Below are 20,224 nucleotides of genomic sequence, written 5' to 3' on the forward strand. Positions count from 1 at the left end.
TACGGTGATGATTAAAAAAAAAAAAAGTGACGTGACATACGCTAAGTATGGGGAACCATACTCAGAATTTGTTCTCTGCATTTGACCCATCCAAAGTGCACACACACCGTGAACACACTCCCAGAGCAGGGGGCAGCCATTTATGCTGCGGTGCCCGGGGAGCAGTTGGGGGGTTCGATGCCTTGCTCAAGGGCACCTCAGTCGTGGCCGGTCCGAGACTTGAACCCACAACCTTAGGATTACGAGTCAGACTCTCTAACCATTAGGCCACGACTTGCCAAGTATGTTACATGTTGGATATTACATTAGAAATTACATGTGTGTGAATTTATCATCGTTACACGTGCTCACATGCTCACGTGCTCACATGCACAAACTCTGTTCTATAATCCATGTACAAAAATCCAGCCTCCTTGGTGGTGATGTGCAGAGCATGGTGCTTTTTCAAGCATGCCACTGTTCTCTACTTAAGTGCTATCAAATGAGGCCAGTGTGTCCTCGCTGTCGACTCACGCTACGATTTGGTCCGTCAAAAAAAATGAAAGATTTGGATATCATATGCACTTGTTAGACATTATTATGACAAGGCTTGCAGAACAGATTTGCAAGATAAATAAAATGTATTCACTGATTTACAGCAAATACACACAGCAGTATTTGTAACACTGACCCCATTTTGGTCATTTACTTCCTTTTGGATACAGAGATTTTATTTATGTTTCATCATAAATTCACTGCATGTCTCTTTCTTCTTTTTAGTGTCGCCCCCCCGGCACGCCAATGAATACTGTTCAGATTTCTGAAGAGCCTTGCATGCTCGCTGAGCTTCTCACTCTTCTGTGTTATTTTCACCCCACTCCTCTCTCATCGCTCCCTCCTCTCGCTGCCTTCACTTCCCCATGTTTTCACATCATTGAACACACCAAGTGTTAGCTGCTACATGTGGGCTTCAGCAGACAGCACACCAAGGCATCAGTACATCAACAGCTACAGAAACCAAGCAGAATAAATCAAAAACCAAAACCAAACCAAAAGACATCAAAAACCCTGCACTGCACCGCGGCACACGGATTAAGGTAAGGACTCCATATTCATCACATCAACCAGCTTCTGATAGCAGGCTGGCTGTGTTTAGAGGTGTTTTTTTTCTGCACGTTATTAAGATTAAATAATCATTTAATCCATGTGAAAACCAGATCAGGTGGTTAATCACTTATTATATAATTCAAACCTGCCTTTTATTATATCCTGATATTATTGATAACAAATGGAGTATTTCCTTTGCTTTTTTGAGGATTTATACAAATCCGGTATGAATTCTTACACATGATGCAGGAATCATATTTATCATACAAATTAACAAGTTATATATATATATATATATATATATATATATATATATATATATATATATATATATATATATATATATATATATATTTTTTTTTTTTTAGTTTGGTTACTGAACATCAAATGCATGTTTGCTTGAAGAGCTCAGGGATTAGTGGGAACAGTAAATGTCAGAAAAAGGAAGTGGCAGAGATCAGGTACGACTTTGATGCACCCACTCATGACACCCGCAGTTTTTTTTTTAGCCTGGCAGGAGAGCACGTTTTATTGTATGCATAATAACTGCTCCACCGTTAACGAGGCATTATAGAAACTGGTTTTATTTAAAGATTCAATATCATTTCAAATGATTTATTGTGAAAGACATTACTGTGGTCACTCTGGGGTCTATGACTGTTTTTTTTTTTTTTGCCTGTTTTTGATCTGAAGGTTCATCAGAATTTGCTTGAAGTTGATAATGCAGACAAACCTCTGGTTTAAAGATGGATTTAGAATGGGTGTGGAGATGAAATAACAAAACAGACGATCAGTTAAAAGGGCTGACAGAGAAGAAATAAACATACAATTAGCTATGAGTGTTTTTACCATCATTCTTTTTTACCCTGTAATCACATTGTGCATTTGAGTTGATCCCCTACTGTATATAATGCATTTATATTTACAGAATTTGTCAGAAGCCCGTTATTCAGAGCAACTTACATTTATACACCTGAGCAATTGAGGGTTAAGAGCCTTGCTCAGGGGCCCAGCAGTGGGAGCTTGGTGTACTTGGGATTCAAACTCACAACCTTATAGTTGGTAGATCAACACATTAACCATAAGTCATAAATAATGACAATTGTTTTTCTTTGTTTGTTTCTTTGTGTTTCCTTTCTGATAAAGATTAAGTCTTTCAATAGATTCATTATGACTAGTCTGATGGCTAGTACAGGTTGGTCATGCGTTCTCTGCTACTTATACTGTACATGTTGCTGTTTTTCTTTTCTTTTATTATCTCAGTCTAATTTGCATTGTCTCATATTAAGGCACAAATGTTGGTGATAAGATACATATTTGGTGCAAATCTGTACAGCAAATATTCCCTTTATAGAATGTGCTTTTTAATGACATTATATTACCATCACTAGCTGATGTCACTATGACTATTTGGTGTGAGTTTTTATTTCTAGTACCACTTTTGACTTCTGCTCAAACTTGGAGTTTCTTTATAATAAATAGTCTGATGTGACTGTGGTGAGGAAAAACTCCCTTAGATGGAACAGGAAGAAACCTTGAGAGGAACCAGACTCAAAAGTGAACCTCATCATCATTTGAGTGACGCTGGAGGGTGTGATTATAAACCGTTATAAACACCAGAGAGTGTTATTATGGGAAATATCCTTTCTACACTCATATACAGTCCGACAATTGTGTATCGATTAGTGGGCTGTTATCCTCAAAGGCCACATGTAGTTGACATCTCCTCTTTGACTGTCTGAAATCTTTATAAATCTGCTGTTATCTATTTGTCCCCTACATTCTTTGGTGAAGATGAACAAATGTTTTATCAGTAACTAACATCAGTGTCTAATTTAAAAGAAAAAACCTTTTCATCATAATTAAAGACTATACATCTCTTCTGTAACTTGACTGTTGAAATTAAAACTGTACTTCATTCTTCATTCTACAATATTTATGTAGATGATAAATTCCACTTTGACTTAAATAAAAAAAGTTTATTTATTTATTATTTTTTTTAAACTTCGCTTAGTTCTAACACACCTAAAGTCATAATAATGGGGTTTAAAAGGGATTATATGAAACTTTCCCAGATGATTTGTCATCATTTATCTCTTGTAGCGCTTTTTTTAAACAATTATCTTTCATTTTTCAATTTCAGCAGCAAATTTATTTATGAAAATTTAAATAAAAAAATGTGTTAACGCATTTTATTCTCAAATAAATAACACAGCTGAGATTTGAGGGTTGAAGTGTGTTAAACATCATCCACTCTAGTGACACAAAGACTTGCAGTAAATTCTACATTCAATTTAACCTGAAATTATTATTTTTTATAAAGATATGCATGTAGAAAAAATGAGAGGGATTTTATTTGTTAATGTGAAAATTTGTTCAGAATTTAGATCAGAAGCTCCTCGAAGCTGCTTGATGGTAAAAAGTCATCAAATATATGAGTATAGAGGAATGCTATGATTAAGCAGAAATCCAAAGTGTTACATGGAATAAAAACACACATTATTTTTAACTGTAAATCTTACTGTATTTATTTCACTGAAAACAAATCTCTCTCTCTCTCTCTCTCTCTCTCTCTCTCTCTCTCTCTCTCTCTCTCTCTCTCTCTCTCTCTCTCTCTCTCATGCCTCTAAACACAAACACAAGACTTCCACAGAAAAAAAACCCTTTCAGATAAAGCATGTGACTTACAGCAAACATACAAAGAAGCCCAAAGATGTCACTGCAGCAAAGAGTAGAACATAATCCATTGTGATGTCTAAATATAACAGAGCTGACCTCGGTTGTAACATTTTGATATTTTAAACAAACTATGATTTGATGTAGCAGTAGCTCATGTCATGGTGCATGGGAGGGCTTCATGAGGAAAGGGCAATTCCAGAAATAGATAGAAGAAGCACCGTGTGTGGTCAGTGACCCAGTGGTGCTCTAATCCTGTCATACCAAAGTGTGAAACACTGTGTGAAGGCAGCCTTGGGCTCTGAGGCCTCCTATATTTGGATTCTGGTAAAGTGTGATGTAAGAGAAGACCTGGATCTGTCGGAGATGGTCTCTGTATGCACATTTTTGATGGGTACTTCAAAGGTCGTGATTAAGCAGCACTAAAAAACTAAACCCTAACCCTTAAGTTTTAACCGTGGGTTATTATTTTGAACTGGGTAAATCGATCTGCACCTGAGTTTGTGTTTTCACCTGATGTGAACTTCATCAGGTGAAAACACAGTCGATCTCAGTCAGAATTACTCAGTCGATCTCTAATAGTGTCATTAATTCCATTGTGGCTTGAGACCAGACATACTTCCTGTGCGCGGAGTCAGGATGAGGTCAGGCAGGAAATCTCAGTAGGAATAATACCACTGTGAATGGTTTAGTAATGGTACTTGATGCTTCCTGCAGTTTATTCCATCTGACACAACCACAGCCACGTAAGTGAGAAAAAGCATGGATGCCCTGGCAAAATTAAGTTAAGCCACAACATGACTGAATATTCTAGAACACTGTAAGTGGATGGATGGATGGATGGATGGATGGATGGATAGATGGATGGATGGATGGATGATTGGATGGAAGGAAGGACGGAAGGAAGGATCGATTGTTTTGGGGTATCTTTGTCATTGTTATGGCACATCATATTTATAACACACTTTAAAGCTCAAAGCATGTGTAGCTCCTCTGATCAATAGTATAATTACGAATAGTAAAATTAAACTAATAACTAAAAAAACATTTAAAAACTAAGATTTTCTCAGTCAACCCATAATAATAATCGATGACTGTTGTTCTCTTGTCCATGTACTGACAAAGTTACATAAAACGTCTCACGTCATCTTATGCATTTGGACATACGCCTTTCATACACCATTTAGAGAAGAAGGTTATATGCAAATGCATCAAAGGCATCAACATTGACATTAAGCAGCATTTGAAGAATAAGTACACAAACTGATGTGTTGGGAGAAATTGGCGAGCGTAAGGATATGAGCGATTTGACAACAGACCAAATTCTGATGGCAAAATGACTGGGTAAAATTATTTCCAAAACAGCAGGACTTGTGTGGTGTTCCTAGACCAAACCAGCAACAAGGATTTGAGTGCCCTAGGAGATGTTATGCAGATTAAACAGATAATGTGTTCTAAATGGATAAAAATACAGATACAAATAGGAGGCGCATTCAAGCAAAGCAAATTACATATTGTTAAGACTACAGACTATAAAAAAAGTGTTTTTAGGTACATGTAGGAGAAAATTAGACCAAATATGATCACATATGAGGCTCAAATAAAGAACACATGAATATGAACAGAGCATAACAACTGCAATAACACAATAAAAAAAGAATTTGCATCTGTTGGTTGTGTCCATGTTCAGCATTAAACTTCTTTATCATGTCCAACTCCATAGTGGTGCTTAAAATAAAGCTGATATGAAAGTAGACACTCAAGGATTTAAGAATTTGTAGTGTTTTATAACTATTTTTGTTTTTCACTAGCCTACTAGGGGCGATATCTTCATAGAAAATGAAAATCTTTTTAAAAAACGAAAGTTTTATTTTACATAAATGTTTCAAAGTAAACGGTGACATCAAACCCATTTCTTCCTTCTGAGACGTCCCAAGCGCTCGTTCTTGGTCGTCTAAAATTTGGAGGTGTTATTTTAAACCACTAAAATTCTGTCTAAAGTTATCCAAACAGGAAAACACTGTCTCACACTGAAAGCCAACAGTGTCCTGACTCATTTTATATCAGACTTGTTGATGAAAAGTCTCGATAAGTCGGAGGAATGGAACTCCAGTATACTGGTAAAAATGGTTAATGGCATTGTTCATTTGAAATGACACAGATTCCACTAATTTGTCCAAAACCTGATGATCCATGTTAATCAAACCCCTCATTTCATGTGTTGTTTGATTACGTGCTTTTGTAAAAAGAATAAGATTCCTGAAATGGTCACCGATTTGCTTAAACTTAAACAACAACCTATGGCCACATCTTGATTGCTGTATAGTGAAAACGCTGCACATTTCCTCTTTTCTTATAATTAAAAATAAAAAAAATCCCAGCTTTTCGCTGTGCTTTCAGACGTACATGTGAGGAAATTCCGATTAATGAATAGTATTATATAAAAAAATACAAATAATAAACTATAGCAGCCCGCTAGAATACTACATTTTATTGATGCATGATTAATTGGCTAAAATGTCCTCTAGCATCATCATCTGAGTCTTCTGTTGTCCTGATTAAATAAATGCTCACAAAAGCCTGAATTTCCCTTCAGCAAAGCAGGCAGACTTGAATGCAAAAAATAGCCTAAGCGAAGGAAGGAGATCAGATGGCAAGGCATATTAATTGTGGGCAGTAAGAAGCACAGCAGGAAGCAATATCGCAGTAGAAGCTGTGAAAGAGCCATACAGCATCAGGATTCACAGCTAGCATTCACTGAAGAATGTGTTGTACTTCTTAGAGGATGACTTAACTGTGAAGGATCCCTTGGATGAGTGTACAAATCATGCATCATGCATCCTTTGTCCCCTTCTTTGGGCGTAACAAAGCTAGCCCCGGATAAGTCTATCATTTCAGTCTTTTCTTCAGACTCGACTGAGCTATTAGCTAATATAATTACAGGCTATTTTAAATGTACCTGGACATTCTGCTTTAGCGCCTGTTCTCAAAGATGTTTAGAGACAGACAAGTAGACTGTATAACAGATGGAACTGCAGCCTGGACACAAATAGAGAAAAGCATTGATGTAAAATGAAAATCTAGGACAACCCACAGGCCATTTGCATGTTACAAAACCAAAGCTTAAGCTCTGCCAGCCAGCTAATGCACCAAACTGCAATGCACACATCAAAGAGAATTTTAGACCATTCAGTCACTGGCAAGCAGAATCACTTCAGAAGATGAGGCAGAGGAAATGTTAAGAGGATTTAAATTTCTTGTGAGAATACTGTAAATCTAAACCACACATTTTTTTAGAAGCCCTCCCAAGACCTATCTTTGCTCTGTAGTTGCCCGGTACATGCACTGGCTTCCCTCTGACTAGACCGATTTGTCAGAGGATTTTATAAATAGCTCAGCACGTGTCCCAAGTTTAGGGAGTGATGCCTCTGCCTTAAATATTTAGCTCACCAGAGGAAAAAACATTAAAGTGTTACTTGAAAGCATTTCAGAATGAATACAGAGGCAATGAACTGTAGTTAGCATCCAATAATTAAGGTTATGATGCAATAAATTGGAACAATTGATACATTTATAATAGATAAATGCATGATGCATGATTTTTACACTCATCTTTATATATATTATGCCATTATACTATATACTTATATATATATGAATTATATAAGTTATATATAAAAAAAAATGATCTAAAGATTTTCTCTTGGTTACTGGGTTTAAGGCCAGTGTTAGATTTACACATTTATACCGTTCAAAAGTTTAGGATGACTTGGAAATGTCCTTGTATTTGTACTGTATTATGTACTTGTATTGTTCTATAAAGGGAGAAGTTCACAGCATGGTAGCATAAGTTCTCACTGTGAAAAGAAAGTTAGCTCTTTCTTTCCGTCCATGTCGAGCCTGTAAACAAACCCACAACTCCTAATGCTCCAGATACTAAACTAACCTAAAGAAGGCCCTTAATCACTACAGCAGTTTCTAGCTGCGCTAGCACAATCATAAAATAATTTTATACTAATCAATTTGCTTTAGAAAATGATGCTTATGTGATCCCAAACTTTTGGCCCGCAGTGTATGTTACTCCCTTCATAGAACAACACAAAATGGATATTTTTGAGCTACGTTAACATTTACAGCAACGTGAGGTTGCTACAAAGATGCTAAGACAAATATTACTTTAAATAGGTATAAATTTGTGGTTCTGTGAACTTATTATTTTGAGAAATTCTCACATACTTTTACTAAAAAAGTACAAAAAATATTTATATAATTGAATGAGATTGTCTATAATGCATTATTTACTCTCTTCCTTCATACAAGTGCAAAATTTAATGGACAGAGATGAGATCTTTTCATTGCCTCATGTTTTGATCCTCTGTGTCAATTGTTGTCCTCTTCCCTTATTTCCTCATAAGATTTCTTTTTGCGTTTTAGATACGCAGCCATGAAAACGAGACTTGGTTGTCTATCCAATAAATCTGACTCATGCAGTGACTTTTCCGAATTTTTCCCGCCAGGACCAGAAAGATCCACAAGATACCTGAAGTATGTGATGTTTCTCTTTAGACTTATCTGAATCGGTTTGTACAAAACTAACAGTTTTATGCATTGTGCTTAACCAGGTCTAATATTTTTAGGTTGACTACAGATGAAGTGTCCAAATGGGCTGATTCGTTTGATATTCTCCTGTCAAGCAAGTGTAAGTTGTTTGAATAAACTATGCATTTTACACATAATAAGTTATAAACATTTATTTATTTGTTCCAGTCAATATTAGACAAAGCTTGCAATTTGTCTAAAAATGCATATTCACCATCACTCTTATGTTGCTTTATATTAGATACATGTATAATATTTATAGTTTTATTATTTTAGATTATATTATATAGAATATGTTTTTCCTTCAAGAATGAACCTACTGAACTCTACACTGCACCACTATCACCTTGATATTGCACTAATACTTGTAATATCATACTAATACTGTCTTGTAATCACATTTCTGTTCTGCTTCACTATGTACACTCTATTACATCTTTTTCTACCAATTGTAATTGTATATAATTTATTGCTTAACCTGGTTTACACCAATTTATGTATATTATCTGTACATGCAGTGTATATTTCTTGGTTACTGTTGTACATACAATGTACATGATGCACACATTTACACAGCATAAATATTTTTTAGACATATTTGTCTGTCACCTTTGCACTTTTTCCATTATATTATTTACACTTCTAGTAGATGCTAAACATCACTTTGTTGTTTTGTACAATCAGTAATTAGTACTAATACAATAAAGTTGCATCTATCTATCTATCTATCTATCTATCTATCTATCTATCTATCTATCTATCTATCTATCTATCTATCTATCTATCTATCTATCTACTGTACCTACCTCATGCAATGAGATATTTCCTTTGCTTTCTTTTCCTTTTCTATCTGCACCAGTTTTTCCAGCATGTCTGTATTATTATTATCATTATTATCATTATTATTATTATTATTATTATTATTATTATTATTATTATTATTATTATTATTATTATTATTATTATTATTATTATTATTATTATTATTATTATTATTATTATTATTATTATTATTATTATTTATTTATTTATTTATTTATTTATTTATTTATTTATTTTGCTATAAAACAAGAAAATTGTTGAAAATAATTTGAAACTATTATCGGGCAGCATATTTCCTGCCCCACTGAGCCTCTGTGTGGTAGTTCCTAATTTTGACTACTAAGTATAATACTGTAAATAACAACAACATTTTTTATTGGATTGGTCACTCAAAATAAATAATTAGTAGTTCAGTAGAATTAAATACTGGTGTATTTACAAATGAGAAGACTCATTTTATGAAGACAATAATTTCTTGAACAACTGCTACAAACTTTGGGACTCTATGGATGTGTAACCATTGCCTGTATACCTGATAATGTAAAATAATATTAGAAAACAATATTTCTGTTAGCAAATAAATGAATATTTTGATGTCCTTTGCAAAGACAGGTACTGTAAGAAAAAGATTTTAGGACTTTCTGTTTTGTTTTGTTTTTTTGGCCTGATGTGCCGATGTCACACTGGCTACAGAAAACAGAATTATTTGTTCTTTGGGTAGCCAGGGAACACAATGCTGTTGTCCTCACCTCTTGATTGTTTTTTTATTGAATTTCCTGAACAACACTATAATTGCGTTTACCAGCAGTGCCATTTATATACAGTTTAATGCTATCTGCACTAGCTCACATTTGTAGGCCTAGGATGTGAGCAAAGGTTGTGAAGCTCTTTCCTGAAAGAAGATACCCATATGCATTTGGTAATATTTTACAGAATGACTGAACTACATGTCTATTCTTAGCTATTACCATTATTATTGGCTATTCATATATCACTCAGAGACATATTATTATTGTTATTGTTATTACAGTACTTCCTGTTCGTATGACTTCCAGGTTTTGGCTTTTGTTGTATGATCCAGAATTGGTGCTTATTTTACAGTACAAATGTATTACTAGATTTAGTTAAATTTCTTGTCTGATGTATGGCACTGTTATAAAAGTGTTTGTCAGGCACATGCTAGGCCAAAAGAGCACTAGAAAAAAATAATATTTGATGACTGTTGGTGTACTGCTCCCCTAGACAATAAGAACTAATCAGCATCCCACATGCTGGAATACTGCCACTAAATAAACAACCTCCCAAGTGAAGAAGGATGAAAAGGAAATGACAAAACCCCAGAAATTCAAGTAGCACAGCATGACCTCCTGACATGTCAATGAGATAAATGAGAACAACAACAACTGTGGCCCTGTGATTTCCTATCCCACAGATCTAAATGCAACATAATAGCAGGGAATTCATGATAGAATGCGTGATAAAGTTTTAAATGATCTTATGAGCTAATAAGTGTTTCAGGACTACTTCTTATCTAGAAGAAGATCTATTATATAATATTTATGTAACATAATATTATAAGGCAATGCCTTATTGCATGTGTTAGAATGGTCCATTAGAACAAAGTGTATAGACACTTGGGTGGTTTGTTTTTGGGAATTTCATCTTATCTCGACTGCTAATATCAGGGTCTTTACCTTATGAATGCACCCTTAATTGTAAAGACCCAGGCTGTGCCTTCGGTCAAGTCATCAGACCATGGGACTGTTTTCTGCATTGAAATTTTCTATACTGTATATCTGTAGTTCAAGTTCACTTTATTTTTTATAGCACATTTAAAACAGCCATTGGACTGACCAAAGTGCTGTCCAATAAAAGAGTGTCGGTAAAAATACACAGAAAAAATGATACTAAGACAAGAGATAATGAAGCAAAATAGAATTAAACAATATAATAATACACACGAAAACACTAAAACAAGCAATAATAACGATTAAAGAACAATAAGAAGATTTAAAATGAATAAAATCTGTAATGTACATATTTTGCTTTCTATTGATGATAATCATTTCAATCTATTAGTATGTCCCCCACAGAGGATGAGAATCACTCAACCTATTAATACTGTACTCTATGGGGGAAAGGTTTAACTACTTGTATTAATATAGTACTCTACTGAGGATGAGAATGACTTATAGGTACCGTTCCTGACTGACAGTGAGAGTAAATCAAATCCATCAAATAACACTATGACAAGACAACATTTAAATCTATATACATTGTTGAAATTTTTAGTGAAAGATATTTTTATTGAAAGATATTATAAAAAAGATCATTTTTTTAAACCATATTTCTTTAGGGCTCTTTCCAAAGCATACAGCACCTGGTTGGTGTTTGGTGGTTCCTGCTACACAGTTTGTAAGAACCATCAAAAGAAGAAGAAAAAGTCTTTATTTTTGTCACATATACATTACGGCAAGGTGAAATTCTTTGTTTGCATATTCTAACTTTTTGGAGGTTGCAGTCAGAGCACAAGGTCAGCCATGATATATCACCCCTGGAGCAGAAAGGGCCTTGTTCATGAGCCCAACAGTGGCAGTGCTGGGGTTTAAACTGCAATCTCCGGTCAACAACCCAGAGCCTTTACCACTTGAGCCACCACTGCCCCAATATCACTGTACACAGTGCTGATATGAACACAGTATCTCCTGCAGGGAGTATAGATCGGAAGATTTAAAATACTGTAGCTCCAATACCTTTGGCAGAAATGCTAGGCTTAGACACAGTGCAGTTTTCAATGTACTTTTTTTTTTTTTTTTACATTTTACACTGTATATAATGTGTGGACCCATTTGTGGGTCCAGCAACAGGATCCCACACTCTCATTGCAGTGGTCCAAGTTTGATTCCTGGTCAGGGAGCTAACTCAGCTACTGAAGGGTTATTTCTCAGTGCCAGTCCCAAGCCTAGATAAAATGGGAGGGTTTTGTCAAGAAGGGCATCTGGTAAAACCTCTGCCAAATCAAGTATGCGGACCAAACTGAGGCAAATCAGAACATCCAAAACAACAACATTTATTGCATGGATTATTTTTGTCTTCATTCATTCTGTTTTTGTCTTATAGATGGTTTGGCTGCATTCAGAACATTCCTTAAAACAGAGTTCAGTGACGAGAACATCGAGTTCTGGTTAGCTTGTGAAGACTACAAAAAGATCAAATCACCTGCAAAGCTGGTGTCAAAAGCCAACAAGATCTATAGAGAATTTATTGATGTTCAAGCACCAAAAGAGGTAATTTGGGGTATAGTTAACAAAATGAACACCAGCAACATCTCACATGTATTCAATTAGATAACATGTTTAGATTTTAGCATGCTTAAAGTATAGAAACTGTCTGAATGTTCTAGGAACGTTTAATCCATCCTTCTTACTTGGTGTTACAGTATGAGGCATCAAGCTTGCTTTTCTTAACCATCTAGCGAACCATTTAGCTATTCTCACTGAAGATAAGATATATGCCAATGAATATTATGTTCTTTCTTAATACATTCCATCAGCTTGCGTCATGTTAGCTAGCTGGCCTTTTAGAACTTTTTCTTAAAACGTAATGTTTACATGCAATTGAAATAAATAAACTATTTATCCTTAGCAATGTAATTTGTGTAAGATAAGAAATCATTACTCACCAATTATACAATTATAAGCCAACTAAGGTGAAGCTCCTTCGGGATAGGAATGTTTTTCAGTGTGTCTTTATAAATACCACATTTGTTGTGTAAATGCTTATTTATATGAATTACAAATCAGTTCGGTTGAATATAGTTTAATAAATGAAGCCTATTGTAGGAATGTTGTTTCTGTGACCTTTTATTGCAGTAAATTTAGCAGAGATGAACATGATTTAGAGTTCAGCATCCTTGTTCAAAGACAGCACAGAATCAGTGTGCTTATGGTGTAAAATCAACAAGTCTCTGGAACTGTGCTGGAGGGATTAACAACGTTCAGCAAAAAGATATTCTCTCAGTTAGGTGGAATTTGGTATACACAAATGAATGAAGCCATTGTGTCTCTTTACAGGTTAACATAGACTTTAGGACCAGGGAAGAGACCAGACAGAAACTTCTGGAACCAACATGCTCCAGTCTCAATGAGATCCAAACCAGGGTCTTCAGCCTCATGGAGAAAGACTCCTATCCTAGGTTTCTTCGATCCAAGATCTATCAAGAGATCATGAACAGGACACAGATGCACTGTCAGAGAAAGTCAGTTTAAAGAGGAATCTCTGTGTTGTTTTGCTTGTGTGGTGAAAACCTCTAGCGATATTAGAGCAGACCTTTACTGTTATACATATTGAGTTTGACTGAATATGCAGTGTAGAACTGTGTAGCTTGTTTGCACTTGTATAGAGTATATATTACCTGTTACTGTGCTCCCTCGTGAGGTGACCTCCTTCCAAAATCTATCACAGATGCATTTATGTGTAAAAGCATGTGGAATAAAATGGGTCACAGCTCGTTTTTGGGTGTATCAATTCAAAATCAATACACCTTTTTGATTTCCTAGTTTTGTTTTTTTTCCACCTCTTTTTTAATTGAAATAAGAGAAGTAAATTGTGTCAGATGTCTTGTTAATAATAAACGAAAAAAAAAAAGTTCAGGAATTCTTTTAAATATTTTTTTTTTCTAATACTATCAGGAGGTTTGACTTATTATCCAGGCTGTTATGTTGAAAAAATAGAAAATGTTTCCGCAATCAATGGTGAATGTTTACTTAATGAACCGATTGAACTATAAGCACATAAGAAGCAAACTGTGTTGTTCCAAAACATTGTCCTCGTTTCTGCAATCATGAAACATTAGCATGACCAGAATAAAGAGACAATGAAGCTCAGTACTCACATAAGATGTATTATGTATGCCACATTCTAATGTGAGTCATTTTCACCCATGAAAAGCATTGGCTAAATATGGAAGAATTGGGTTTCCTTTCAGCAGATGGCACTGAATGTAGGTCAGCAAACTGTAAACAGTTGACAAATGTAGTATTATGAAATGGCTTACAGTTCAGACCATGTTTATTGTTTATAAGGGAAAGTTGAGACTGATGGAATATATTTGAAAGAAACTGTAGTCTTTGCTTTGGCCAGACAATCGCTACAGGACTTTAAAACATTTCTAGGACTGAAGTTCAATCACATTGTCACAAATATTTACACCCATGAACATGTATGTATTTTGTACTCTTAGAACCTGGAACTGAAATGGACTTAATTAGAATTATGTAATAGATTTACATATCAAGACAATAATATTGGACTAGGGAGAATAAATATTTGAATTATTATTTTTTTTTTTAATGTTGCTTTAGTCTGGAACAGAGTGAAAGGGAGTGGATCCAGTATGCAGATGGTAGAGTTGGAAGACTGGATCAGTTGCAAGATCTATGCCGCTGTGGTTGAAAAAGGTGACAATGAAGGAGTAGGGGAATGGATCCAGTATGCAGATGGTATGGTATGCTCAGCAGTCAGGGATGATGAAGCAGTGAAGAGAAGATGTTGTGGAGCTTACGAGGGTCTTGTGCAGAAGCTTCAAGCTTTTCCTCGTAGAAGGAAGTCTTGGCAGAAGTTACGTCTGATCTACATTGAGTTGTGATTTCTTCCATTTTCTCTCTACTGATCTTAGTTCTATTCGATTGCTGCAAATAACATCTGATCGCCAAAGAGCCAAACAAGAAGTCTTCTTGGATTTAGTGGACAGAGGACAGAGATCATCCATGGTTGAGGAAAGAGAGGAGTGAGGAGAAGGAGTCAGGGACAGAAAGAGATGAAAGAGTACCAGAATATACAGAAGAAGGTGAGATAGAATGGAGGATATGATTGGTAAAGAGATGCTGAAAGTTGGTTTTTGGTAGGGTAGGTAGTGTGATAGTGAAGGATACCCGGTGATGATCAGTGATGTGAAGTGTAGGGAGGCAGCTATTGAACATCAGAGAGAAGGAGTCCAGAAGAATCAGGAGGGAAGAAGATTGAAGCTTGTCATGGGGAAGTTAAAATTGGCAAACACTGACAGAGGGGTGATGTCAGAAGGGAAAACAATGAGCAGTCTGTCTATTTTTTCCAGAAAGCCTCCTAGGGGACCAGGATGACTGTAGATAAAAATGATAACATGTCATCCTAAGACCTAAAGGACCTTGATGGAAGATACAGTATGGTTTAATAAGGTCAAAAAGATTTTTCAGACCTTTCAAGGATTTATAAATCTTAAAACACACTCGAAGCCAATTAAGAGAGCCTAATATAGGAAATATATGTCCACACTTACCCATTAAAATCAAATTCAATAACCTCGCTGCAGCATTCTGCGCCAACTGCAGGCGTGAGTGAGATGCGTGACTGACACCGATACAAAGGACTTTTTACTTGTTTCAAATTTAAATTGCTACAATATAGTTTTTGCTTTCATTGTTGGTATTCTGTTTGGGAAAGTTCATTCTAACTATGTACCGTAGATGGAGTTATTTGGTTTGTCTCTTGTTAAACTTCCAGCTACTGTAATCCCTGACAAGGACTAGTAAGCAATCTAGAAGCTATGTCAATAGTACAGCAATTTTTCCAGCTCAACAATATCCAGTTTTATCCTGGGTTCAAGTTATTGTATGTGTAGAATTTCACATCTTTTCCTAATATCCATGTGTTTTTCCTTCAGTTTCTTTCCTGCAAATACAAACAGGTGAATTGACTACACTTGGTAAGTCGTGGCCTAATGGTTAGAGAGTTTGACTCCTAACCCTAAGGTTGTGGGTTCGAGTCTCGGGCCGGCAATACCATAACTGAGGTGCCCTTGAGCAAGGCACCGACTTCCCCAACTGCTCCCCGGGTGCCGCAGCATAAATGGCTGCCTACTGCTCCGGGTGTGTGTGTGTTCAATTCAAGTTTATTTGTATAGCGCTTTTTACAATAGACATTGTCTCAAAGCAGCTTTACAGAACATAAACACAGAGCAGAAGGTAAACATAATTAATGATAAAGGAATTAACAAATAATAAAAGAAATAAGAATTAACAGAATAAAAATTCTAGATTATTATTAGATGTATATAGTTCACAGTGTGTATGTATTTATTCCCCTATGAGCAAGTCTGAGATGACTCAGGTAGCAGTGGCAAGGAAAAACTCCCTTAAATTGGTAAAGGAAGAAACCTTGAGAGGAACCGGACTCAAGGGGGAACCCATCCTCATATGGGTGACACTGGGGGTGTGATTGTAATATACAGTCAGTTAAATGTTGTATTGGTGTGAGGTTCAAGGACTTCTGATCTCCTGTGTGTGTTCACTGCTGTGTGTGTGCACTTTGGATGGGTTAAATGCAGAGAACGAATTCTGAGTATGGGTCGCCGTACTTAGCCGTATCTCACGTCACTAATGTCACTAATTTACTAAAGTCCCTTAAAGGATGAATGAATGTGTGAAGGTGTGTTTGCATAGTGCCATGTGATTAAGTGGCATCTTATTCATAGTGTATTCCTTTACCAAGCCTTTGCACCAGGATTCTCAGGATTGGCTCATTATCCAGTCATTCAACACCAGCTAACTCACAACCAAACTATCTATCTAGAAAATGATTAATAACTTTAGGCTATCTAACAGTGACTCATGACTAACACAATGTGGTTCACCTATAGGCAGTGTCTGAGATATGTTATTATATATTGCATAAATAATCTCTATCCTTGTCTGAACCGTCCTCTTTTATAAATAGGCAAATTCAAATAAGAACCTATAAATAACTACTGTAGGTGTTGTTGAGTTCCAGTCTTTTTGAAAATTGGTCATTTAATTTTATGTACAAAAAAATATTTGGAACTTATTTTGGGTGCTAGGAAAAACAAGAACATTGCTATAAATGTTAACAAAAATAGGTACACCTCATCTCACTGGTTCAGCTTTTCATTATAAGCAGCAACGGTTATTTCAGATTTAATGGATAACTATAAAGTGCTTATTTCAGAATGAGAAATAAATAGAAAGTCATAAACTTCAGGATATGAACGTGCTTTTTTAATTAACCGTAAAATAAAGGTCATCAGTAAAAGTTATCGCCATTAACTATGTACATTACTATAGGCTGATTTGTTTATTTGAGTTTCTTTTTAATTAGAATTTTTGTTGAATTCCAAAATTTATACCACTATTAGCAATAGATACTGTGATGAAGCAGATTTACAGTCATCCAGATGTAGTTTTATACTTAGATTTCTAATGAGCAAGCCAGGAACAATGGCAAAAAAATCCTGAGGCAACTTGTAGAAGAAATCTTCAAAGAATCATTTTGAGGAGACAAAAAGGAGCCCACTGTCTTTTAGGTAATACTTAAGGGTTGAATCTCCAGAGTATCCATGGGGACTATCCAGTGCAAGTGAGTCACAAGAGCAGGAACTCCAAGCATGAATCTGGCAAGACTGTAAGACTGAAAATTCATATACTGTATCTTTAGCTACTCATAACTGCTGCAATGTCCTGTACTAATCCCAGAACTCTTAACCTCCAACTGCTTCCACTTTATGGGCCTTTTTACACCCGGTCACTTCATGTGTTGTCTCTGATCCGATAGCTATCTGATTTGGTAAAACTGTTCCATTTACATTAGGCCACATACTGTAAATGCGTCTTGGCGAATCGGGTATCAATTCGATCTTTTTACTTCCGCCCAAAATGCAAATATATTTTACCTCATTTCCGGGGTAATTGAAATGGAACATGCTTTGGTGTGTGCTGTTTCTACAAAAACCAGCATTTACTGTTTGCTGCATTTTCGCTGGCGGCAGAAGTGCATTTTAAGACCCAACGAGACACCTGGAGGTGTGAGGCAAAACGTGCTAACCACTAAGCCAAGGTGAGTTTGGGGTCATTATTACAGTATGTTGGAGGATGAGGTTCTATTTTGAATCTGGTTCCTCTCAAGGTTTCTAACTCTCCCATCTAAAGGAATTTTTTCCTCACCACAGTCGCCTCAGTCCCCTCGGGTTTGATCTTTAGGGATACGTACAAAAACATTTAAATATAAGTCTAATATTAATCTTAAACTTTTATATAATATTAATGTTTGTATAAAATTCTCTCTCTCTCTCATTTTCTACCGCTTTATCCGAACTACCTCGGGTCATGGGGAGCCTGTGCCTATCTCAGGCGTCATCGGGCATCAAGGCAGGATACACCCTGGACGGAGTGCCTTGTATAATATTAAACTATAATATTTTTGTTCTATATTTCTTATGTTCTGTAAAACTGCTTTGAGTCAATGTCCATTGAAAAAAAGCGCTATGTAAATAAAATTGAATTGAATTGAAAGTATTCTTCCTCCTAATATATTTTATGTTTACCACTGATTTGCTTATAAAGCTTGTAAAGCTACATCCAAATGTATGTAAATCTGCTGTGTGACAATGCCTATTGTTAAATGTCCTTTGAGGCTGCATGATGCCACATAATTCTTGATTGTACAGTCTATTTATTGTCTATTGAATTTGTTCTAATTCTTGTGAGAACAAGTGCTCCAGCCCTTCCATTCTTTCATTGATCTTAAACATGGATTTGATTTTGACTCTACAATCAATAAACACAGATAAATACATATGAGGAAAAAAGTCAGAGCCACATAAGTATTTATCTCTGGTTTAGCATTGACTCTGTCCTCAGGAATAGATTTAACCTCTTTGCAATTTTTTTTTTCTCACTCTCTATTTAAAACATTTTAGTCCCAATGCCCAGCTCAAACATTTCATGATGGATGTTATTTACCATTTACCACTGATGAGTGTGCAGTTTACAGCTCTGTCCCTGGGAAGATCCCTCAATAGGTTGCTAAGCTGGTCTGGTGATATTGAGTACATTAAGTGCTTTGAGTGCAGCTGGGAAGTGAACTGTTCAAATTGCTTAACAGGAATTTTTACAAAATTCCCCCCAGGCCACCAGGTCCATCTCTTATGATGAACAAAACACTAAAATGAGGTCATTGAATATGGTGTTTGTGACAATGAGCCTCATTTGTCAAACTGTATAGCGGTGTATTTATTTGCATATCATTCACAGAAGCATTTACACATGAATCCTGCTATTCTTAAAAATCCAGTCCATGAGATGAGATAAAAGTGTAAATTTATCTTCATGTGAACCTTGATTAATATTTGCAGGATGTGGTAGTCTAGTGGTTAAGGTGTCGGGCTACCAATCGGAGGGTTGTGAGCTCGATTCCTACGTCCACCAGGTTCCGACTGCTGGGCCCCTGAGCAAGGCCCTCAGCCCTCAATTGCTCAGTTGTATAAAAATGAGATAAATATGTAAATCGCTCTGGATAAGGGCATCTGCTAAATGCTGTAAATATGTTTCAAATTGTTAAAAAGGACACCATTTTATTCATGGACTACAAGTGAAGTTTAACTTGTTAATTTATTTTACACTAAAATGTAAAATGTATACATTTATATATTGTCTTTTTATATTAGTGATTCAAACAAAAAACGCCATATAGTTAAAACAAACAAACAAAAAATCATTCAATCAAGATTATAATAAATAGTGCCTTACATGGTTATGCTGGAATTAACACTGAATTAACTACGTTACCCATCAGCCCCAACACATCACATGCATGTCACACGTCCTCTTGATCACTAACACTAATGTTTCATGTTACCCTAATCAACCCCCCTGCTTAAGTCGTGTTTGTTTGTTTTTTGTGTTATTGGCAAACTTTTGTCATTGTTGTGTATGTGTTGTGTGTTCCACAGACTTGCTCAAAGTCTGCCTGATTTACATTTAGTGTTTATGGTTCTTGTTTCATGGCTTTGGTTGTTTGTCTTATGCTGCTTCAATAAAATCTGCATTGGCACCTGCTGCTTTTACATACCCACGATGGCGCTCTATGGAAAGAGGAAGCATTAGTGTGTATATATGGTAGCTGACGCACTGCAGTGGTTGAACTGCGTTATTGAAAGATTTAAAGCATACTGTAAAATTTTAAATCTAACACTTAGGCTAAGGCTTTCTTT

General features: G+C 35.8%; 1 protein-coding gene across 1 annotated transcript; it reads left to right on the forward strand.

Moving 5' to 3' along the window:
* The first annotated feature begins 822 nt into the window (after positions 1 to 822).
* rgs8 (regulator of G protein signaling 8) lies at positions 823 to 13,831 on the forward strand. Its single transcript, XM_027154481.2, has 5 exons — positions 823 to 1,076; positions 8,197 to 8,307; positions 8,400 to 8,461; positions 12,304 to 12,470; positions 13,257 to 13,831. Exons 2-5 carry the CDS (start codon positions 8,207 to 8,209, stop codon positions 13,449 to 13,451), a joined length of 525 nt encoding a protein of 174 aa, XP_027010282.2. The 5' UTR covers positions 823 to 1,076; positions 8,197 to 8,206; the 3' UTR covers positions 13,452 to 13,831.
* The last annotated feature ends 6,393 nt before the right edge of the window (positions 13,832 to 20,224 follow it).

The sequence above is a fragment of the Tachysurus fulvidraco genome, chromosome 5 (genome assembly GCF_022655615.1).
Source record: "Tachysurus fulvidraco isolate hzauxx_2018 chromosome 5, HZAU_PFXX_2.0, whole genome shotgun sequence".
Classification (NCBI taxonomy): domain Eukaryota; kingdom Metazoa; phylum Chordata; class Actinopteri; order Siluriformes; family Bagridae; genus Tachysurus; species Tachysurus fulvidraco.

What these genes read in the sequence shown, in the direction of transcription:
- rgs8 (XM_027154481.2), top strand. Translation starts at nt 8,207, where the DNA reads ATGAAAACGAGACTTGGTTGTCTATCCAATAAATCTGACTCATGCAGT. An exon ending in AGATCCACAAGATACCTGAA is followed by an intron (nt 8,308 to 8,399) that starts GTATGTGATGTT and finishes TAATATTTTTAG; the next exon opens with GTTGACTACAGATGAAGTGT. An exon ending in ATGTTCAAGCACCAAAAGAG is followed by an intron (nt 12,471 to 13,256) that starts GTAATTTGGGGT and finishes GTCTCTTTACAG; the next exon opens with GTTAACATAGACTTTAGGAC.